General features: G+C 46.7%; 1 protein-coding gene across 4 annotated transcripts in view; it reads right to left on the reverse strand.

Moving 5' to 3' along the window:
- The window catches only part of SH3BP4 (SH3 domain binding protein 4), a 143,263-nt gene that overhangs the window by 32,542 nt on the left and 86,253 nt on the right, over nt 1–24,468 (reverse strand). For all 4 annotated transcript variants that reach the window (XM_084643641.1, XM_084643640.1, XM_084643639.1 and 1 more), the window contains 2 exons: nt 12,696–12,958; nt 1,029–3,391 (listed from right to left, as the gene is read on the reverse strand). In XM_084643641.1, the coding sequence (XP_084499767.1) occupies nt 1,029–3,391; nt 12,696–12,813 (2,481 nt within the window). In that variant the 5' untranslated portion in view covers nt 12,814–12,958. The remainder of the gene's footprint in view (nt 1–1,028; nt 3,392–12,695; nt 12,959–24,468) is intronic.

Below are 24,468 nucleotides of genomic sequence, written 5' to 3' on the forward strand. Positions count from 1 at the left end.
AGTTGTTTTTAATTTCTTGCTATAAGCCAGTTTGTTGTGTCTGATTACAAGCGGTCACATAAAGCCTCCAAACAGCTGTTGATGCCCAACAAACTTTTAAAACTCTTTTTGTTTTAAGTTGCTTCACCTCCATGACTAGGAGCTCTTCACGATATTTCTTAAAGTACATATTTATTCCTGGCTTCAGAGGAGAATTAAACTCCCCATTTTAGCACCGATGACCACTTTAAAGCCAAAGAGTACTGAAGCTAGGGGAACAATTGCCAATTACTTCAATGGGCTTTGGACCAGCTACTTTTAAAATAAAACACACACGTCTACGTATCTGCCTAAAATCCTAGAGAGGCTCTGAACATATAGTGTCCACCACTCAACGAGAGAAGGATTGTGAAGTGCCTCTATAGCTATGTAACCATAAATGCCCCACCCTCCAATCTGGAGATACAGCTTCATTTGCATTTTGATTAACATTTTAAACTGTGGAACAGAGAGCATGTTTCACTGCAGCTATGGTGCAGTGCCCCACTATGCTTTACGATCACGATAATTCCCTATGCTGTTAGGGAATAGAAGATTTATAAATTGCCCGAGCAGTTAAGTCGTTTTCACTGACCTCCACTGAGAGGCAAAGCGGTCTATTGGATACTGCAGTGGAAGGAATGTCAGGAGACCTGGGTTGGATTACCAGGTAGCCACTGTCCTGGTGTGTGACTTGGACACGTCATTTCACCTCTCTGTGTCTCCTTTCTATGTTAGCTATTCAGGGTAAGGACTCTCTCTATGAGTATGTACAGCACCTAGCACACTGGGCCCCTGATCCCACTTGGAGATTTCTAGGCCCTGCTGTAATAGGAATACAGTGAAGGATGGCCAGTTTCCCATCAAAATGCGCTGCAAAAAACCCACACATTCAGATGTACTTTCATTTGTATGGACTGTTTACAAAAAATTGCATTCCTGCTTCTACCCCCAATTCAGAACACATTTCTTAATAGATTAAGAACCTCTCTGGCAGGCTGAGTACTCACCGCCATTAGCTCCTTCTGGAAAGATTTCCTCTCCTTGTTCTCAGTATTATTGCAGTCTTCTTTCAGCTTCTCCAGCACCGAGGCTACCCGTTCCGACTCGCTGTCCAGTTCCGCTCGACAGAAGAAAGTGAGCGGCAAGTTCACGTATCCCAAGGCGTCTGCGAACGAGCGCCAGCTGCTGATGTTCTCCATAAGCAGAGTCCTGACTGAGGCGTAGATGTAGGTCAGAAATTTGCAAGGCCTCAGGATTTGCTCAAGCAGTGCACTGGTGGTGAGATCAGGTCCAGAAAAATAGCAGGGCTTGACTTTCCCAACCACTAGCACGTTTTTGGCATGAACAAGGCCAATTTTTCCTTGGTAGTAGCCAATGTACCATTCCTTGGTCCACAGCTGGCCTTTCAGTTTGATCTTCTCTTCACTGAGCAGCGCGATGACATCTCCTTTCTTATATTCCAGTAAATAATGGTTCTTGTTTTGGCGCACTACAGTTTTAAGCAGTTTGCCATACTTCAGGCTCGCAACCGGCCGCTCCTGAAAGGCAGGATATTTGCTAGTGGCAGCCAGGGAGGACAGAATGATCTTCCCAACCTCATTCTTCTTGAGGAACCTTCTCTGCCCAGTGGACTTGATGGCACTTTTAGGAGGTGGCTGTGGTGTTTGCACGCAGAACTGGGTCAATATGGCGTCCTTGTCATCCTTGACCTGTATCCTCAATGTGAAGTCCGAGAGCTCATTGAAGTCATGGGACATGATTGGGAAGATGAGGCGGCTGACTTTCCCCAGCTTCATCTGGAAGCCTCTGACGATTTTGGCTTGTTCGCTGGCCTTCACCTCGTAATTAGTCATGTTGGAAAACATGCAGAGTTTCAGGTCCTGCGGCCGGGCCAGAGTGAACTGGTGCTTGCCCCACAGCTGCAGGGCCACGGGTGCCACACCGTGGATTTGCCGCGTAACCTCGGTCACTAAGAGAGTCTTTGGCGCACACTCGTGTCCAAAAATAGCCACGATGGTTTTAAAAGAAGGATGTATGTGTTTGGGGCCATAGACACCCACTGTGATCTTTTTACTGATGTAGTCCCAGACCGTGTAAGGATAGATGACGTTCTGTCCTTGGGCCACAACAGCTATGTACATACAAGGTTCCAGGTTATCCAGTTGCACCTGTATCGTGTCTCCATAGGAATAGCTGAGTTGCATTGGCGTATAGGGTCCTTCTTTTGTGTCACTCCGCAGGCACTGTAGTCCCACCAAGCTCTGACTCACGATGTCATTCTTGACCTCCGCCGACACTTTCATCTCCAACATGATGAACGTTTTTACCTCCAAGTTGCTCAGTTTAATCTCCAGCACCGGGCTTATGGTGCTGCATTTGTCACTGTTGAGCTCCAGGGGCGGGTCTAACAGGGCTTTCATGGAGATCTGCTGCGTTTCCCCCGGCAAGACATGACCTTCTGGCACATGGACGCTGATGTTAGTATCTGGGAGCTGAACTGCTCCACCAGAACTATCCAGCTTGCAGACGATGTTGGTCTCCACAGGTTGCGTCTGACCCCAGCCAGGGTTCTGGCCAAGCAAGTCCAGGTCGTGGCACGACCGTGCCAGCTTCCTGTGGTTCAGCCAGGCAGTTCTAAAATCTTCCCTGCTCTGGAACTGCTCTGGGGTAGGAGATTTTAATCCAGTAAAAAACCCCGATGATGTTGGTATTTCCGATTTTGCCTGAAGGACAGACAGCTCCGACAAACTGTACGAGCGTTTACTTCTGAAGAAGGGATTGTCCCGCCTCACAGGCTGTTCAAACTCCAATCCATTTGTGGATGGAAGTTCAGCAAAGATGTTACCTATGCTGCTGTTCATTGCAGAACCGGCCCCTGTAAACAGAGGAGCTGCCGTGTCAAACAGCAGTAAGTCCACAGTGGTTTTGGGGGTGCACTCTTTGTCTGAGCTGGGTGTTATTTGCAAGTTTCCATTCAGAAACGGGTTGGTTTGGACCCCGTTTAAGAAAGGGTTGTTACTGTAGCTGTTGGCAGAGTTTCTCTTTACGTCAGTCCACTCTCCAAGCAGATCTAGCTCTCTGACTCCTTCGTCAGGGCTTTCAAGCAGATTGTCTATCATGCCACTGTCAGTGAAGGATGAGTTGCGGTAGTTTACAGGCTGGACGTAGGAGGAAGGTATGTAACCCATTTCTGTGGTATTGTGAGCATACCACCACTCGCCTCCTGAGGTATCCAAGACATAGAGGTGGTCACCCTTGGAGAACTTTAAGGTTGTGAAGTTAGTTGGGCAATAGTCTTTGATTGCTACAACTTCCTTTGCATTTACAAAAGGCGTGGGATTGTCTACCAGCAAGGCACTAGGAGAAGGCACTGCAAAGTGAAAAGAAACAAGTGTCACAAGCAACCTGCAGAAGTCATAACACTTATTTACTAAACCTTCATCTTGGAAAAGCAATTCAATTTCTTTGACCAGTGAAGGCCAAACACAAGTTTTATCATATCATCTGATTATTTTACTTTTTAATCTCTTTAAAAATTTACCCACCCAGTACTTCGGATGCTTTGATATGTAGTGAGAGAGAGCTTCTGCCCTAAAGATCTTACAATCTAAAGAGACCAGACAGCCCAAGGGCTGAAGGGAAACCAGAGATGTGACTTGGCCAACATCACCCAGCAGCCCAGTGGCAGAATCGGGACCAGAACCCAGGACTCCTGATTCCCAGTCCAGTATTTTACCAACTAGACCACACTACCTCCCCTTTCAATTAAGGTCCTCACAACCTCTTGCTTGGGAGAATTTGGCACTCCATGCTCTTAAGTCAGTGCGCAGAAAGAAGGAAAAGGCTCTGATAAATGGCACATAAAGCAGATGATTTAATGGGGCTCAAGACAAGCTCTTGAGCTTACACGGAACTCTTCCTCAGGTCTCTGATGATCAAGAATGATGTAAACAAAATACAAACCTTCTAAAATTCCTGTTCCCCTGAACTGAGAGTGTGGAAGGAGACTTTTTTTTTATTAAACAAAAGATTTTAGGATTTATTCACAAGGACAGATACCGACAGACTAAAAATCAATCCTTCAACTAGTCCTCTGATCCAGCACAACCAACTCATATTGGTCTTCAAACACGTACTCAAGTCCTCATTGATGTCAGTGTGCTTTTCTCAATTGAAGTGCTAGTCACTTGTTACAGAGTTCCATGCTTTTTTTGTGTGTGTTCCGACCAAAATCAGCGTGTTGTCAGCTTTCCCCTCCCCTTCCCCAAGGTTTGCATTTCAAGGCTATTTAACAAAAATTAACTCCGTGTTCAAAGAGAGGTCCATGTAATGGGTCCTCCCAAAATAAACACTGCAGCTTACCACTGCTGTATTATCAAGAATGAACCAGTGTTTCCAAACTCATTTCCAGGGTAGTCTTCAACTGCAGGCCAAACTGCACAGTATTTTGCCACACTAACAGAGCTCCTGATACAAACCTAAAGCAATACAATATAGCCCACAGATAGGCAGCCTTGCGTCAGCTTTTTGCATCCACAGTTAGACCGTGTTTGCTGCAATAAATGCTAAAGTAAAACTTAGATCGGTCACCAGCATTCAAACATTTGTTATCTTGCTAGACAAACCAAAGAGATTTATGCCTAAGGGAAAAAAAGTCCACTTTTGTAAGTATACTCAGCCAAAAAAAAAAAAAATAGGGGCTAATATCTATTTTTTAAAAATTGTTCAAACTGGATTATCCCAGTATCAAGGCTGAGGCAGAATCAAGACCCTGCCCCTCAAAATAAAAGGGTAATAAAAGTGACTCCCAGATTCATGTATGCATAAAGCCACTAGCCCAATGTAATTCTATGCTGCCTGAATATAAACGGTTTCAAAGACAGAGAAGACACTTGAAAGGTTATTTTGATAAGCCATATTTTGCAACATGATGCTGTTATATCAGCAAAGAATTCAAAAAGTAAAGCTCACAAAAGGTCTTTAAACACCTCTGCTAGCTCTTTGCTATTGCAGCACATATGCTATACAATATTACACACTGACCTGATGCTCCCTGAAGTAACGTAGGCACAAAAAGGAAACATGGTTGAAATTTAAATGTTTGTTTTCTTTGAGAGCCTTAGGGATCCCCTTTGCTTTCTGCTGTTGCCTTGTGCTACCCTAGACGGGAGAACATCATACTTTAAATACAAAAATGTAGCCCCGCTACTGTAATTCTAGAAACTTGATAAAGTTTAAGGACTCAAAACTCCTGCAAAGATGGGGCTTGACACTATAAGCCAATGCCAAAGAGCTGTTACTATTGCTGAAAATTCCAGATGACAAGCCATGATCAACTTAAAGATCTCAGAGTGTTTTTTAACTATGGGAAATGAAACTTACGGGGATTTTCTTGCCCTTCAACCAAGGAGAAATGCCACTTTTGAAATAAAATATTAAGGAAAAAAACAAAGGAGCAATATGCCTATGTTCCTATCTACTTATGACTGGGAATGGTTTATGTCCAAGTTCTATGCCATATTCTTTGAGCTTTAAGGAGCTGTGGGAGTTGGTTCCCTTAATGAATACACTGTACTAGGTGAAAACCCCCTGTGACAGTACAGTTATGTGGGTAAAAAAGCCAAACATGTCTCAGAACTGACAAACTGGACGGTAACAGCCTGCGAATCCCAGGGATGACCGAGCCTGGTGACGTTCGGAACAAAAAGAGCCCTCACCCGGGCTTGCAGTTGTTTCCAGCACTCCCCACCTGACTCAGACGTTCCAGGCTTCAGAGTCACACAGACAGTGACAAGGTAGGTGAGGAAATATCTAGACTGCACACACACAGTGACAATTCTGGAATCTTAATTTGAGGACAGGGATCTTAGCCCTCCACTTTGCAAAGTCCATTTATTTACTGACTGTAACAACAAGGAGAGAAGGAATGACAGCTTTATCCAGTGCCGCTGGGCAGAAAGCAATGCTTTGACCAGAGCATTTCCCACTCCGTCAGAAACAGGAAGAGGGGAGAGGAGAGAGAGAGAGGGTGCATGCGGGGGCGGGAGGGGAATTAACTGTCCCCAACCCACATTTATTGTCAGTGAGACATGTAAACCCTCTGTGAAATCTTTCTGGCATCCCGCTATGAAGCGGCCATTAACTCAATTAAACGCCGTGAAACCTGTGTGAGGTGCAGCCATCGCTCTGGGTTACTAGCTACTTCTCTATCTGGCACCAATTCTCCCAGCGCAGCTGTGCTGTCCCTGGTCTCAGGTAGTTAACTGAGCCGCCATGACTTCGTGACTTGGCCACCCAGCTCTAAACAGAGGCCGGGGTTTGCTCTGTTAATTCCACTAACGTCACTAGATACTAGCCATAGTCTTTTCTCTAGATCACTTCTGGCTATGAAGCAGCCGCTGAGTATCTAAATCAACTGCTCTGTAGAGACCCGATCCTGCAGGGTGCTGGGCATCCACACACCAATCCAGCCAAACTTTTAAGCATGTGCTTCACTGTAAGTGTGGGAGGCCTGGTCTTCACTACGTAAAGAGCTGTCTTCTGAACTTGTGTTAGCTAACAGGGGAACCCTAGTGAAGACAAGGCAGGTTTAACATGAGTTAGGAAGTTGAGGTAAACTCTAGGCCCCCCCATACTCCATCTTGACCTGCTAACTCGTTTTTAAACTACCTTGTCTTCACCAGGATTTCACCTGCGCTTAGTTACCAGCTGTTAGCTCTCAGAGGTAGGTAGCAGAACAGAGGAAAGCAACACACTCTTGGGACGGGCAGCGGCACGTTTGCAGAATGTGGCAAGTGCCATCCGGGACACCTCGGTGCTCCACCCTCATGGGACGGACCCAGGAGCTCTGCATTGGCATTACCTTCCCCTTCTGGCACAGGAGGAAAAGCCCCCGCCATGAAGATCTCCTAAGCCGCGTAGGAGTCATGCTGTGCTCCTGCACAGTTTAGGAGCAGTGCACAGCTCCACATCCTCCAGCCACCCCCCCTTGCCCTCCGGCACGCCCGCTGGGCGGCAGGGCTGGCTGAATAGAAGAAAAAAAGTGTAAAGAAGCTGTGAATGTTGCTCACAGTCCCCCCCACCCAATTCAAGAATTTGACAGACAACTTGGTCTACTGGCTTCCCAATGCAAATGGACCTTGCCACGCACAAAACCTCTGACCCAGATGGAGCCTATTCCTCTGCTACAGTATACAAATCGCACGCAGACATTAGTTTTTCAGAATGGTCTGGAACTCAGTTAATATTGCAATCATTCCCGCAATGCTGCTAGGAGTCTGAACACATGCAGGGTCATGTGGGTAACTCCCTGAATGCTCTGCTCCAGGAGGGCACTGCAGCTAGATGGAGATTAATACCACTATTAATTTCCAATGTGGAACTGTATCAAATGTCTTACTGAGATCCAGGTAGATTAGATCTACTGCATTTCCTTTCTCTACAAAAATCTTCTCAAAGATAGTGATCAGGTTGGCCTGGCATGGTCAACCTTTTGTAAAACAGTGTTGTATTTTATCCCAATTACCGTTCACCACTGTGTCCTCAACTACTTTCTGTTTCAAAATTTGTTTTAAGACCTTGCATACAATTGAGGTCAAACTAACAGGCCTGTAGTTTCCTGGATCACTTTCCCCCACCTTTCTTAAAAATAGGTCCTGTATTAATAATTCTCCAGTCACAGGGTACAACCCCCAGAGTTTTCAGATTCATTAAAAATCCTTGCTATTGGACTTGCAGTTTCACGTGCCAGTTCCTTTAACAGTCTTGGATGGAGATTAATGGGACCAAACCGGGGGGCCCAGATAAACTGTTTGACTTTGACTCCCTCCTCATATGTGGTAATTTCTACTTCATATCCTCATTACCATTAGCCACCCTGTCACTACCCCAAGCTCTTCATTAGCCTCATTAAAAACTGAGGCAATATATTCATTTTGGTGTTGGGCCATGCCTAGATTATCTTTAATCTCCACCCCATCCTCAGTGTTTAGCAGTCCCACTTCTTTGTGTTTTCTTTTCACAGAACCTTTTACTATTGGTTTTAATTCCCATTGCAAAATCTAACTCTGTCTGGCTTTTGACAGTTCTCACTTTCCCCTACACTTTCTGACCTCCAAGTAGCAGCTTTCCTTGCGGATCCATCCCGTCTTCTATTCCTCTTGGCTGTCTGCTCTCTCTTAATAATCTGTTTGAGATGCTTGTTCATTCATCTTGGCCTGCAACCCTTCCCTAAGAACTTTTCCCCCTAACTTGAGATACAGGCCTCAGGTAGCTTCTGCAACTTTGATTTAAAATAACGCAGCCAACCTCAGCCCCGATGTAGATACTGCGATGTCAACAAAATAATTCTTCCATCAACCTAGCTACTGTGTCTTGGAGAGGTGGATTTACTACAGTGATGGAAGAACGGCATCTGATCCTGTAGTGTCTATAATGCAGTACTGCAGCGGTCCTGCTGTCGCATTTCTAGTGTAGACATATCTTGAGTCTGTAGATCCAGGCTCTGCGACTCACTGCTGTGTGGGTTTTTTGTTGTTTTTTGTTTGTTTTTTGCACTGTAGACATACCCACTTGATCCTGCAGTGGCCTTAACTCCCGGAATACTCTGCTCCAGGAGCAGGTACCCAGAGGGCACCGCAACTAGGGTTCAACAAACTCGATACGAACACCATGTTTTTAACACAACGCAATAGGACTAGTGTGGAGACACCAAACGCAAATGCCTGGCTGAATCACAACTTTAAACAATCTACTAAGTTAACATTTTCAAACAAAACCCCAGCTGATAGCTACAATGACTTTTGATATTAAGTTCTACATTTGGCTACTCTTGAAACAAAGCCATCAATGGGGGGTTTTGTTGTTGCTTTTAACGACACCTATCATTTGCCAGCATTTGCGTCATTGTAACTGAAATTATTTCTCATGGCTCATTTAGACTAAGTCAGTGGCGAGATTATCTGGCACTGTGCTGGGTACAATAAGATTATTTTTAAAAGTATCCAAACGTCCATTACATTCCATTTTCTTAGAGAGTGTACTTCACTGGGGAAAGAAGAAACCCCAACACCTGGTTCTCCTTGGGGAAAGCTCTTAAACATTCCCTGCTTCTGTGCAAAGAAAAGGTAAAGAAGCCACATTGATAGTACATACCTTTCCTAGTTGGACAATAGCTACTCTGTACCATTCCCCGCCTTAATGGAATTGGAGGAATTGCAAACTGGTTTGAAGCTGCCGCATCTTTAAGATAAATTGTCTGTTCATGAATGAAAGTGCTTCCATTGATGTATTTAATGTAAACAAGTGGTAGGGAATGGTTAATGCCATTCTAGGATTCAGCCTAAGAGCGATGAAGCAAGGAAGCAGTCAGCCTCCAGCCAACAAACAAGCAGGTTAAACTTACGCACTGTTCAGTACATAATATGGGAGTAGGGAGATGTTCTTTACTTCGGGGAGGTGTGGACACTTGTGCTCACGGAAGGAAGGGGAGGGGAAACAAGTAAAAATCACACTAGGGGCCTAAAGCTGGGTGAAGAGCAAGTTCCAAAGAAATCAGTATTGTGTGGTTACTCCGCAGGCTCAGCACCGGGGTCTCTGAATTACAGAGCTAAAGTGCTAATGACACAGGTATTCCCACATTAAAGGCTGCCCTGAAGTTTGGCCCCAGTCTTAGGGCTTGCATACACGGGGAAACTGACTGCCATAGCTAGTACAGAATAACTGTTCTGGAATCATAGAATATCAGGGTTGGAAGGGACCTCAGGAGGTCATCTAGTCCAACTCCCCGCTCAAAGCAGGACCAATCCCCAATTTTTGCCCCAGATCCCTAAATGGCCCTCCCCTCAAGGATTGAACTCAAAACCCTGGGTTTAGCAGGCCAATGCTCAAACCACTGAGCTATCCCTCCCCCCCAAGGGGAGTTATTCCAGAACAGCTAGAGAGCTTTACATTCATATCCTACCTTATTCCAAAATAACGTAAATAACCCTTTACATTCCTTAATCAGGCAAACTATCAGCGTCGCCAAGTCTTATGATCTCATCATAAAGCTTATGAAAGATCATTTTAAAGTCCCAAAGTCATGCGATTAGGGGAAAAAATCTCATCTTTCATTGTAAAAAAGGTAAGTTCCTACCCCTTATGGTTGCAGTAAAATACATGAACACACAGTTCAAGGACACCCTAAAGACTCAGAAGCTGTAAAAGCAAATAATATGGGGTGGGGGGGTTGGGGGGGAAGGGTTCCTCTCTTTTGAAATCTCAAGATTGTGTGTGGCCTGACTCATGATTTTTGAATGCTTGAGGTTGGCAATACTGCCAATGTTGCGTGAGCTACAGAGTCTGCATTGTCTTATAGCATCAAAACTCCTGCTCCATCGCGGGAGTGCAGCCTGCCATTAGGACTTGTGATTTTCAAAGGGCATGTGGGGAAAGTGAAGGAAGAAATGGATTAAGGAAAGACAGGAAATGAGCATTTCTTCGTCCTCTGTATATGGCTGCCAAGAGAACACTCAAGCTTTTCTAGTTGTTTTTCTTCTTCTGTCCACATCACCCCCCCCAGCTGTACGGGCCGCCTGAGCTTCACAGTACTCAAGGTACGAAGCTGACAAAGAACTGGGTTAGCAAGCTGGTCTAGAAGAAAACACCAAGCCATCTGTGTAAGCAGCAGCTGATGAGTCACAAGGACCTTTGCCACTATTATCCGGTGGAAACAAAGAGTAATTATTAGAGCCTGGCAAAAGGCCACATCTCACACAGATGCCAAGTGGGCAAAATGGAGATGGTTTATTCTGCTGATGGGACATGTTTCAGGACTGCATGAGGAGTTGGTCCCCACTTGATGCTTTATGCTGGGCTGGGAGACCCGAAGGTGAGCGGTTTTCTCCAAAGATGCCAAGTCACGTGTGTGTCTGCACAATCCCAAGGACAACCATCGATTTTGGCTGACAATCCATTTCCAATCCTCCCCCTACACTCGCCTCAGTAGTGGGCGCTGTGGGTTTCATTCTCGTTTTTGATTATTCACTAACCAATTCATTTGTTGCAAGATAAAACGGACATGTTCCAGGCAGGAGGGGATGCGTACAAGGCCCGTGGTTAGTGCCGCAATGGAAGGCCCATCGCTGTCCTTCTGCATGCGTGAGGGGCAGCCTAGAGCTGGAGGATGGCTCTGCCATTTCGTGTAACGAGCCCCACAGGCCAGGGAGGGGAGAGCAGCTCAGCCAAGGATACATCTTCTCCCCCCGTCCAGCTAGCCCCCTAACTAGAACACAGGAGTTATTCTGCAGCCACTTGCTTCCAGTGAGGGAAACGAGAAGAGGGCTGGAATGCCTGGCTGCTGATTGACAAGGAACAGAGCAAACCCACTGAAGGAGAAGTAGCACTTAAGCAAGATCGTAAGTCACCATTGCTAAACAAAAACCATGTTTGTTTCAGTTCCATTTGTACCAGGCCAACCCGCTGCCCCCAAAGAACATACAAACGACCATACTGGGTCTAGTCCAGTATCCTATCTTTCCACAGTGGCCGGTGCCAGGTGCTTCAGAGGGAGTGAACTGAACAGGGCAATTTCGAGTGATCATAGAATCATAGAATCATAGAATATCAGGGTTGGAAGGGACCCCAGAAGGTCATCTAGTCCAACCCCCTGCTCAAAGCAGGACCAATTCCCAGTTAAATCATCCCAGCCAGGGCTTTGTCAAGCCTGACCTTAAAAACCTCGAAGGAAGGAGATTCTACCACCTCCCTAGGTAACGCATTCCAGTGTTTCACCACCCTCTTAGTGAAAAAGTTTTTCCTAATATCCAATCTAAACCTCCCCCACTCTGTCATCCAGATCCATCCTCTGTCATCCAGTCCCAGCTTCTGGCAGTCAGAGGCCAGGGACACCCACAGCATGGGGTTGCGTCCCTGACCATCTTGGCTAATAGCCATTGGTAGACCTATCCTCCATTACCTTATCTCATTCGGTTTTGAACCCAGTTGTACTTTCAGTCTTCCAACATCCCCTGGCAATGAGCTCCACAGACTGACTGTGGGTAAAGAAGGAAACTGCACAAACTACTTTCCTGCCACTCGCAAATCAATGTTTGTCAGATAATGAACTAAACACAACTGTAACAAATTAGTTGAAAGTGGCCCTTTCAGGAGATGACAATGGAAATCAATCAGGAGCCTAGTCTATTTTCAATTGCTTCCACCATACCGGCTAGGGTCTGTGTTCACAGAGCCCTTGAATCCAAACTGCCTTGACACTGAGTGCTCCTGTCAGTGTGGAAGATCCCAGGTCTTTCTAAGCGTTTACAAAACCCCCTCAAAACGCTGACCCGCTAAGGAGGAGACATTTTAAACTAGAAAATTAGGGAAAACAAACTGCAGGGGAAGGCGATCGGTGCTGGTTAAGGGACTAGACTAGGACTCAGAAGATTGAGGTTCAATTCCTAGTTCTGCCACAGACTCCTTGTGTGACCTTGAGCATGTCACTTCACCCCTTCACTTCCCACCTGAGGAGCCAGTTTACCACCATTCCTTTCTCCCCAAGCCCCCTTTGTACGTCTTGTCCAGTACTGTATTATATGTGCATACAGAGCCTAATGCCATGGGACACTGGTCTTAGTCAGAGCCTCAACCTGCTACTGTAATACAAATATCAAACGCTGCAAAATTCTGCTCACCTTTGACGTCACTAAAGCTGGTTTCCGAAAACCCTTCGCTGAGATCGATCAGTGTCCCCTCGGACTTGCAGCGTGGGAGGCCACTGGAGTTGGCAGCACGAATCCTCTGAGCTGCCATCCTGAAACTTTGCCCTGTCCTGGGAAACGCTAGTGGGCCATGTTTCTTCTCGGGGTTCTTGCTGCAGGTGCTATACCATCTAGCATGGCAAATTCCAGCTGCCAAGAGGACAGTGTCCAGATGCAACTTTTACAGCCCGAAGAACCTGAAGGGAGAATAAAAGAGCTGGTTAGCGAAGGCATTTGCAGCTCACTTGGAGAAGTAATCAGGTGGCTGTAGAAAGGATGAACATGTGGTTGCAGCACTGAGGTGCAACTGAAGAGGTTCTGGTTCAAGCTCTTGTGGGTAGGGGTGTCTCCTCCAATGTGTCTAGCATAACGGGGCCCCGATCACAGGTGCTACACGTACCATTTACAAACAGAAAAACAGTTCCTGAATTCTTCTTGGGCATCAAGAACTAACTCCTGTACCGCTCCTAGCAAAAGCCACCAGTTCTGAGGAGCTAAAATCTCTGCTACCGACGACAACTGGACTTTGGGCCTCATTTCTCACTGCTGATAACAGTCTCTTTTTTGCAGAACGTAACCAATGCTCCTTCCTTTAAGGACCAGTTCAGGGTGTCAGTTCTCAGGGTTATAAATTAGTCCTTCCTTCCCACTCAGAGGCACTATACTGTAGGGTCTGTTACAATACGTACTATGGGATTGTAAACTGTGGGGTCTTGAGCGGTAGATCCTGAAATGCCAAATTATTAGAGTCAACTCACTGAGTGCACTCTTGGAGTCATTTTCTGCAAGTCAAACCACGCTGTTCCTGCCTCCTATTGAAGTACCAGGATGTTCTTGACATTTCTCATTAAGATTTCAGTACTGAGAGTTCCCGGGCTTTATAATATAGTGAAATACAGATACTGCAAAGGCAGGTGCTGGAATGCTTAAATCTCATGTGTCCGGCAGGCAAGAGAACGGCTAAGTGTCATGTGTCTTCCACAGCCAGCTTGTGAGAGGACACAGAAACGGCTGATCCCGGAGACTACCTATCAGCAGGGCAGCCACGCTGCACCAGGACGGTACTTGCACCATAATGATCCATTAGTAACCCCCTGCAAACCCAACAGGCACAAGTGAAATCTGCCATACAGAGGAACACCAGCCATTGGCACAAAGCACATTGGCACGTCCCACAGCATCAGGTAGGTAGGTCGTAAGAGGGATTAATACGTGCCCAAGTCAGTGGCGTACTACATTCAGACAACCAGTTGTACAGACAGCCCACAGTTTTTTGGCAAGTTTGGTGCTTGAGGCAGTGACAGATCATTAGCACTAGCTACCTCACCTCCAACCTGTATCCCACGCTCTGCGGATCCAGGCTTGCAGAGAGGCTAAGTGTTCCTTCCCACACAGATTCGTGACCGTTCTACACTGGCCCATGAGTGGGAGAACGGGGGCTCCTGGAACATCACTCATTAGGTAAATCTCTGCTTTCTGACTTGCTCAGAGGTGAAAAGTTTCTCTTCTCTGTACCTTTAACTCCACAGCCTTGTTAATTTTTTACTGTACTTTAAGTTAAAATTCTAACGTCGTATTTAGAGCAGTGGACCAACAAAGATTTCCAGGTACTTCTAATGAAAAAATCCAGAGCGCTTGTAACTTAAACATGCATAGACTTCCCAGATTAGCATTGTGCATTGTTACCAAGGCAAACAAGGGAAATAAGTAACCCTGCCCACTTCCCTTTAGGCTGCAGCACAGAGGATCTCGAAGCCTCTTCCACCATGGCCACAGGACAGCTATGAACAGTATTCCTGTTTTTTCTTTTCTCACAAAGGGGAAGGAGCTCGTGACACTTCAACATGTGGAAACTCATGTTTCTGTTAATTGCGGAGTTGCATACCTCAGGAAAGGGAAAGGATTAGAGCATCAGCATCAGATTTTCATTTCTAGTATCAAAATATCGGTCTACAAATTTAATAAAAATCAAAATTTGCCCCGAGAAGTAGGTACTGAAGGAAACGGTCAACACTTACTTCTTCAGACTGAGTTCTAACGTTTGCCTCAAGTGAAGTCATTACCCGCTTCCCTTTGCTAAGCACCAGTTACTATCAGTGCCAAGTTTACAATGGCGCCCGCGGTGCCATGGAGCCGGACCCATGCTCAGAAAGGGCCCCAGCTTGCCCTGCGGCCTGAGACCCCACTGGCTCCACCCACTTCTTGCTCCTCTTGGCCTGCCTGACGAGGGCTCCTCTTCACCCCCTGGCCCCATCCGCTGGCTTCTCTCTGCCCCCTGGCCAGACCCCAGTGCACCTCTGGCTCTGGGCAGCCTCCGCTTCCCACCACCTGTGGGTCCCCACCTGTCTCCCAGGCGCTGAGCTGCCTGGGACTGGTGCAGAATGCGTGCCGGGGGGGGGGGGGGGGAGGGGAGAGGACAGTGTCGGGGGCTTGGCTGGGCCCCCCCAGACAAGTGGGTCCTGAGGGAGGCTGGCTGGGGCAGGCCCTGGCCTGGCTGATCACACCGAGGGGGCCAGAGCGACTCCCTGTCCTGGGACCTGCACTGGCGGCTCAGCCCGGCAGAGAGAGTTGCCTCCCAGCAGGGCCGGTGAATGCGGCTGGGAGGCAGGGCATGGGTGTCCGGAGGGCTGGGGGGGGGGGGGGGTGCTGGGCTGTGAGGGCGGGATCTGTGTGTGCTGAAGCACTAGGGAGTGGGGGTTTTGTGTGGGGTGCTGTGCAGTTGTGGTGGGGCGCTGGGCAGGGGTGGTGTTGTGCAGGACACTGCATTTGTGGCAGGGTCTGGGGGGGCGCTGGGCATAGTGGGTGCAGGGTGTGGCTCTGGCCATAGGGAATTGGAGGGCTGTTCAAGTGTTGGGTGGGGGGGGGGGGGGCTCTGTGCGTGGCATGGGCCCACCCAGGAGGGGAAGGGGCATGCTGGCAGCACAAGGCTGGGTGGACCACTGTGCGTCTGGCAACTGTGCCAATGCACAGCTACAGACTAGGGACCGAATGGCTAGGCAGCAGTTCTGCAGAAAAGGACCTAGGGGTGACAGTGGACGAGAAGCTGGATATGAGTCAGCAGTGTGCCCTTGTTGCCAAGAAGGCCAATGGCATTTTGGGATGTATAAGTAGGGGCATAGCGAGCAGATCGAGGGACGTGATCGTTCCCCTCTATTCGACATTGGTGAGGCCTCATCTGGAGTACTGTGTCCAGTTTTGGGCCCCACACTACAAGAAGGATATGGATAAATTGGAGAGAGTCCAGCGAAGGGCAACAAAACTGATTAGGGGTCTGGAACACATGACTTATGAGGAGAGGCTGAGGGAGCTGGGATTGTTTAGTCTGCAGAAGAGAAGAATGAGGGGGGATTTGATAGCTGCTTTCAACTACCTGAAAGGGGGTTCCAAAGAGGATGGCTCTAGACTGTTCTCAATGGTAGCAGATCACAGAACGAGGAGTAATGGTCTCAAGTTGCAGTGGGGAAGGTTTAGATTGGATATTAGGAAAAACTTTTTCACTAAGAGGGTGGTGAAACAGTGGAATGCGTTACCTAGGGAGGTGGTAGAATCTCCTTCTTTAGAGGTTTTTAAGGTCAGGCTTGACAAAGCCCTGGCTGGGATGATTTAACTGGGAATTGGTCCTGCTTTGAGCAGGGGGTTGGACTAGATGACCTTCTGGGGTCCCTTCCAACCCTGATATTCTATGATTCTATGAACTGCCGGTTTGTAAATAGTGCCCTCTCACTGGGCAGGGCGGAGCAGGGCCGCCCATGCCAGGCCCCCGGCCAGCTCCTCGCTCCAGAGACCGACCCCCCTGCACCACTCTCCACTGCCCCCTTGGGGGTCCACAAACAAGTTGGGCGCCAGGCCCACAAAAAGTTAATCCGGCTCCGATTACTATACTTGGCTTGAAAAATCCAGACATACTCAAGAGCTTTCCCTAGCAAGTACTGGATCCTCAGACCCCATTCCTTCAAGATTTAAGCTCTAATGCAACACAGCTTAATGTCTAGCCCTTGTGGTTACAAAGAATCTTCCTTCCAAATGTGAACCAGATCAACATCGCCTTCATCACTGCTCAGAGCAAGAGCTTCTGCAACTACTCCTAGGTGCCACAACGTGAAATTAACATGAGATTCTGGTCAGTTTCATGGCTGCCATTCCAAACCCTTTGGAAAGCAGTGAGAAATATCAAGAATAATTTTCTTGCAGGGTCCAGAGACAACAACCTGGTAGAAATCCTCGGCAACTTCCCCCTTCTAACAGGTGGGTAAGGCCAAGGTGGTGGTTGGGTTGCATATTTTATATCTCCATTATATAGATGTGTAAACCAAGGCACAGATCTTTCATTGTCTGCCCAAAGACAAAACATGTTAATGGCAGAGCTGAGAAGAGAATCCCAAAACCTCACTCCCAAGTACAGTCTCTTTCATAAGGCGCATCTTTCACCCCAGCTTCCTGGCCAGAACAGAGTTTCGTTTCTTCACAGAAAAGCAGAATATCAGCTCCAGACATCTCTCCCAATGACCCCAATGCCATATCCATTCAGGACTGGCTCATAAGACAGCCCAAACACTTTGATGAACCTCCAGGTCTATATCACAGCTGTGCACACGTCCCATATACACAAAGCAGGAAACGTGCAATAGAATGGATCACCCATTCTAAGAGCTCTCTAAAAAGACTGCTGGGATATAGTGCAAAAACTTCATTACAAAGGAAGAGGCAGAGTTATAGTGAAGACTTACAACCTTATCTTGGGGGATGGACTAGATGACCTCCTGAGGTCCCTTCCAACCCTGATATTCTATGATCTTTGAGACCCAATCTAGACAGACGTGTGCTGCTGACACAGAAAAGGCTTACTGGAAAAGCAAAGCAAGAGCTCTTTGTTTGGGCTTATATAGCCTCAAGCTTCCTTTTCTTTTCTCCCCTCCCTCCTCTGGGAGGCTCTAATCAAACCAGGTAGAGCAATCTGGATTAGTCATTTTGAGAAACTCCCCTTAGGTCTGGCCCTGGTGCCACATGGCTGGTAATTGGATTTAAGGCCCGCGCTCCATTCCACCTCAGCCATTGCAAAGATTTCCAACACCTCATTGGTCTGCTACGTGCAAACTGAGTGGTACTGGCCACTGCACAATTAGAAACCACTTTTCACAACCCACCAGACCTGAAGTGGCCCACACCAACCTAAAGAAGAGCTCTGCGTGGCTCGAAAGCTTGCCTCTCCCAACAGAAGCTGCTCTGGTCTCTCTAATGTCCTGGGACTGACAGCTACAACTACACTGCATCCCTACCCTAACCAGCCCTGAAACTCCCATCAAGACAAAGAGTGACCCTTGCTGCGTTGGTTTCGCATGAAGTTTTCAAGCCACTATGGCTATGTTCTTAGAACTTGGAGCTTTCCCCAGCAGACTCCTAGGTTAATTAAAAGCATAACCTCATCCAAAGGAAGTTGCTCCTGGTGATCTCTTTAATTTCAGCCTCTCTGTGGCGTGCTCTCTCTCTTTTTTTTTTTTTTTTTTTTTGCAGCAAGACATCCCAAATGAACTCTTAGATGGACAGCAGCATATTTCCTAATGCCCAACAGCAGCAAATCTAGGATGGGCCTCGCACGCTCCTGGGATAAGTAGCACAGAGCCGACCTGCAGGAAGAAAGAGGAGCAAAGGAAGCAGGATAGATCTAATGGAGGTGGCTTTGCAAACCAAGCAGGGTGTGGGTGGGGGAAGGTTTAAACAATTGCACCTCAGGTATTTTTGGAGTCCTTTCAGAGGCTTTAAAATGCAGATACCAGTAGAGTCATGAAGAAAAGGATAACGCAAACCTCGGCCTCCCATTCCATGTCACGCTTATGCTCATTTACACAGAGATGACGGGAGCATAACCAGGCTACACACACTTCTCCACCCTCTTTGTAAAGGCTTCATAATCCTTTCGCAAAAAGAAAAGGAGGACTTGTGGCACCTTAGAGACTAACCAATTTATTTGAGCATAAGCTTTCGTGAGCTATAGCTCACTTCATCGGATGCATAATATATTTTACTCATTTGCACCAGACACCAACCTATGTGCAGTTCCACTGCAGATAACACTCTTGGCATTCGTCGTCCGGCCTGCCTAGCACAACATATGCCCATTCTGCTTATGGTATATTTCTCCTGCCCATTACTGATGAGACTGGACACTGTTTTCACTTGAGACCCCAGAAACTATATACTCTCCCCCCCCCCCAATTAAATGCCATCTCTTTGAAGCCAGCTGTCTTCGTTATTACACTGGTACCCCAAAAGCACCTAGATGTCCTTACCAATACCGTAGCTCCACTGTGCTAGGTGCCGTACAAACATGACAGCCCTGGCCCCAAAGAATGTATGCTGTAATGAAGCAAGACAGGTAGAGGATGGGAAGGGAAGGGGGGCTGAAGTATCTTGCCACAGGTCACAGAGCGGAGCCGGAAGCAGAATCCGTGTTTCCTGATGCCCAGTCCAGGCCCAATAGACTAGACCACACTGCCTCTCAAACAGCTGCCTCGTCACCCTAGCACCTGGGCACCTCACCATCTTTGAGGTATTTATTCTCAAGAACTTTGTGGGGTAGGGCAGTGCTATTACCCCCATTGTACAGATAGGCAACTGAGGGAGAAAGCAGCTAAGGGTCTGTCTACACTATGAAGCTCAAGTTGGCCTAGCCATGCGGACATAGCCTGCATGGGAAGACACGACCTATGCCAACAGAAGATGTTCTGTCCATGGAGGAACAGCACCTCTATCAAGGACGTTAGCAACGCCCACAGAAGTACTTCTCTGTCGACATGGGTGTGTGTACACTGGGGGGGCTGGAGGATGGCAGTCTGCATAGTTATATCAGTCGGGGTGATTTTTTCACCTCCCGCACCAGCATGGATATGCCGAGATAACATTTAAGCGGAGATGAAGACCAAGTCATTTGCCTAACTCACACAAGACGACTGTGGAGGAGCAGGGAATTCATCCCTGGTCTCCCAAGTCTTAGGCAAGAGTGCTACCCACTGGACTATCCTTCCTCAGCCCTCCCACTGGCTCTGCCTAACACAGCACATGTAAATCATACCAAAAATTAGAATGATTTGACATTGAGAGTCAGCAGCCCAGACAAAGTTGAAGTTGCTTCCAATACTTTTCTTTTAAACTCTCTGCTCACAAATGGAAAAAAACAAGACTTGTAACTTGTAGGAAACACACACAAATCAGAACCCCTTAGATAGGGCAGGTCTTTGATAGGAACAGTGAGATAATAGGAAACATGAAGACACGCTTTTTAGGCCTCTAACCATCCTGGCTGAGGCTGAATGTTAACTGCTGAGTTTCTCCCACGAGGAAAGAGTGTGCCCTGAAGGATAGAGTGCTTTTGCTGGAATGCAACGAAAGGAAACTTACATTTGAGAACTAAAGGCTGAAACACAAAACGCTTGAATTCAATGTGCTTCCCCACAATCTTTCCCATCTCAGCATGTCTGGAATGTGGCTAATGAAAGGGGAGGGATGCATCAGATTTGGACAGAAGATTACCCCCAAGTTTGTGTAATTTTTGTTTTAATGACATTGTTTCAGGACATGCCACTAACATTCCAGAGTTTGGACTCAGAGATTTACAAATAAACTGAGCTTGAGTTGAAATAACAGACTCTATTGATCAAAAGGTTTGGGTCAGGCAAGACAACACAGAGAAAAGTAACTCCATTGACAAGAAGGGAAGATGGGGTTGTCGGGGAGAAGAACTGTGGAAAGCTGTGCCTTTAAAAGAGTAAATTTACACATTGCTAATTTTTGGGACATACAATTAATCCAAGCATACCCTGCATTTATTTATTGGCCGCGATACAAGCAGAAGGGTGTAACCTTTCCTCTCCCTTAGTGTGGAGGTGAGCGTTTCGCAGCAAGCAATGCTACAGAAAGGTGTATGAATAGTCCAGCTGTAAGACGCTTCGGTGAACAAGCGTAACAATTGCTACAGAACTCTCTTGCTCATGAATCTCTCATATAAAGGAGAAATAAGGTTTAGATAACATCTTCCAAATCAGCCATGCAGATCTGAACAGTTTTGTTGCTGCCCATCCCCATACTAACCACATCCTGGCTATCAGGGCAAGCCTGACAGTCAATAATTCAACTAGCATTCATTTAAGTAGCAACCCAGAGAAGCATATGGGTTTCCCAAGGGAAAAGGATAATTTACTTGCCATTCAGCCAGCTGGACCCTTCCATTCACCAGCATTCTCAACCAGCAAACTTTAGCCAACAAGCCATGAAGAGAGAAACAAACCTTTACTTTCACAGGCACACGCTACAGAAGTTGAGTGCACGTGTACTAAAACGATCGCATGGAGGGGAAGACGAACAGACCCAAAATGAAGCCTACCTTTCATACACTTGGTGCTACACAAGTATATGCAAAGACACTGCTCCTGACCTTGGGGACACATCCATCAATTTCCCCAAAACGAGATCTGAAACATGGATCTAATGCACACTTCTCCACTGAGCAACCTTAGAATAACTCTCCCAGACTAAACTAATGTGTTGCTTTGCGATCACACGTGCATGAACGCCTATTCCAAACAGTCACACACTATGCTGTCGATCTACCGGGTTGTTTTTAAATACTGTAGGCAGGGCATCGAGATAATCAAGAATCCTACTTCCCTGAAGCGTGTGCTTTGAGATCAGGATTGATACATATGCTAAGGGTGGAGCAGACAGGCAGAGCAACACGGACAGCAGTGCAGCTAATGTCTTTCCATTTTAGACCTAGACACTGAGTATCTCACGAGTAGCCCAGGGAATTCTCTGAATTAAGCTGTTAAAATGTATTGGGTGGTGGGCCAGGGCTCTGAGCAGTCAGTCTCTCTCTCTCTCAGGAGCACGGTCTCACTGATCACCATATGTGGGGTCTGGAAGGAATATCCACCAGGTCAGATTGGCAGGGACTGGGGTGGTGCAGGGAAGGGTTCGCCTTCCTCTGCGGCGTGCAGTGCGGGTCACTCAGCAGCATTAACTGGGTATATCTCAATCATTTTGCTGGCATTACAGGGGTTTCAGACACCTGTGCCAGTCAGTCCCTCCCATTCTCTGCCTGTGGCACGTAACAGTCCACCCTCCTGTCGTCTTTTGGTCTCATTTAGGGTGACCAGATGTCCTGATTTCATAGGAAGAGTCCTGATTTGGGAGGCTTTTTCTTATATAGGCACCTATTTACCCCATCCCCTGTCCCGATTTTTAACACTTGCTATCTGGTCACCCTAGTCTCATTCTGGTTGTGGGGTGCAGTGTGTGGGTGCCGGGTGGTGTTGGTGGACACACAGGCGGTCAGACTGATGATCTAGGTTGTCCCTCTAGGACTCTAGTAACCGGGTCACATCTCCAAAGACAGGAGCATGGCCTTATTTGTAATGAAGCAAAATAAAGCCTCTGATAGGCTTCCCAAGTCACACCAAAATTGTGATGAAGCTACACTTAGGCCTTGTCTACAGTAAAGTAGTACCAACAGAGCTAGCTTAGTATAACTGAAGGGATGCAACCCCTCTAGTGTGGATGTAGTTATAGCTCTATAAAGCATCTTTCTATTTGCATAGCAGTTCCTGAACAAAAAAAGGGGAGATGGGAGAAGTTTGGTCTAGAGGATAGAGCACTGGACTGGGAGTCAGGAGACCTGCGTTCTATTCTTTGCTCTGCCACTGGCCTGCTAGATGAACCTGGACAAGTTGTTGTGCCTCAGTATCCCCATCTGTAAAATGGGGATGATACTGGCCTCCTTTGTAAAGTGCTTTGAGAGCTACAGATAAAAAGTATTACACAAATGCTAGGGTATCATTATAAGGTAACAGTATAATTGTCCATACTCGGGGCTGTTCCAGTGTATAAATGATCCCCCAACAGACAATTATAACACAAAACTGACACGCAGACCAGGTATTACCGTGACAGATAAACAGCATCCAAATCACAAACACACATCAAGAATGCACTGGTGGCTCAGTTTAACTACTTCCCGGAAACACCTAACAACTTCCCCAGTTACGGTCTCCACAAAACATCTGTAGTACCTTAGCTCTCAACCAGGGGTACACATACCCCTGGGGGTACGCAGAGGTCTTCCAGGGGGTCCGTCAACTCATCTAGAGATTTGCCTAGTTTTACGAAAGGCCACATGAAAAGCACTAACAAAGTCAGTACAAACTAAAATTTCATACAATGACTTAAAAAGAACAGGAGGACTTGTGGCGCCTTAGAGACTAACCAGTTTATTTGAGCGTGAGCTTTCGTGAGCGACAGCTCAATAAATTGGTTAGTCTCTAAGGTGCCACACGTCCTCCTGTTCTTTTTGCGAATACAGACTAACAGGGTGGCTACTCGGATACAATGACTTGTTTATACTGCTTTATAGACTACACACTGAAATGTAAGCACAATATTTCTCTTCCAATTGATTTATTTTAATTACATGGCAAAAATGAGAAAGCAAGTTTATCAGTAACAGTGTGCTGCGAAACTTTTGTATTTTTATGTCTGATTTTGTAAGCAAGTGGTCTTTAAGTGAGGTGAAACTTGGGCGTACGCAAGACAACTAATCCAGAAAGGGGGACAGTAGTCCGGAAAGGTTGAGAGCCACTGCCTTAGAGTGATCACTTTCAGGCTACTGATCAGCCTCCCTGGGTATGAATGCCCAACAAAAAGTAAAAAGAAAAGGAGTACTTGTGGCACCTTAGAGACTAACCCATTTATTTGAGCATGAGCTTTCGTGAGCTACAGCTCACTTCATCGGATGCATACCGTGGAAACAAAAAGTAAGGGGCCATTCTTTAGTGAGAAGATAAACCTCCATGCAGTAGCAGGACACAGACACAGGAGCTGACGTAGGACTGGATTCCCATTAATGGGAACGTGTTCGCCACATCTGCCACGGTCCAGCAGTTGCCAACTTCCCAGATTTAGAATCTTTATGCATATTCTTGCATTTTCCGGAAAACACGCTTCCTAAAAACTAATCTTTCCAGCTGTGAAGACATGTTAGGCCTGTAAGTCCATCTGAATGGAGTGCGAATTTAAAGCTTATACACTCATCAAGCTCAAGTACAGCCTCTGTTCTGAGTCTGACACTCTTCCGCAGTATAAAGTACCTCGGTGTGATCCCAGTATTAACAGACTCCCACACAAAACCCCAAATCCTCTCAAATCAGTCTGGAAGCAGCCTTGCTAGCTCAAATCAGCAGGTATTATGGGCACGTTAACCAGGCAACACGAGTAAACTTTTGCAGCAGAGACACTGATTTGGGGGAAATTGGCTTTTATAACTATGCATATTGTTACGTGTGCCCCCCGTGGCAGATCAGTTTCAATCAGTTGCTCATAATTTAATATAAATAACTAACTACAAAACCAGAAAAAAGAAAAAGGAGGACTTGTGGCACCTTAGAGACTAACCAATTTATTTGAGCATGAGCTTTCGTGAGCTACAGTTCACTTGCATCCGATGAAGTGAGCTGTAGCTCAGGAAAGCTCATGCTCAAATAAATTGGTTAGTCTCTAAGGTGCCACACGTCCTCCTTTTCTTTTTGTGGATACAGACTAACACGGCTGCTGCTCTGAAACCAGTGTTGCCAACTCCTGTGTTTATATCACAAGTCTCGCAACGTTAAGTTCATTCATGCCCCAGCTTCTAGACTTATGTAGGCACGTGGGAATCTCAAAT

This window comes from Lepidochelys olivacea (genome assembly GCF_965140295.1).
Source record: "Lepidochelys olivacea isolate rLepOli2 genome assembly, chromosome: 11".
Lineage (NCBI taxonomy): Eukaryota > Metazoa > Chordata > Testudines > Cheloniidae > Lepidochelys > Lepidochelys olivacea.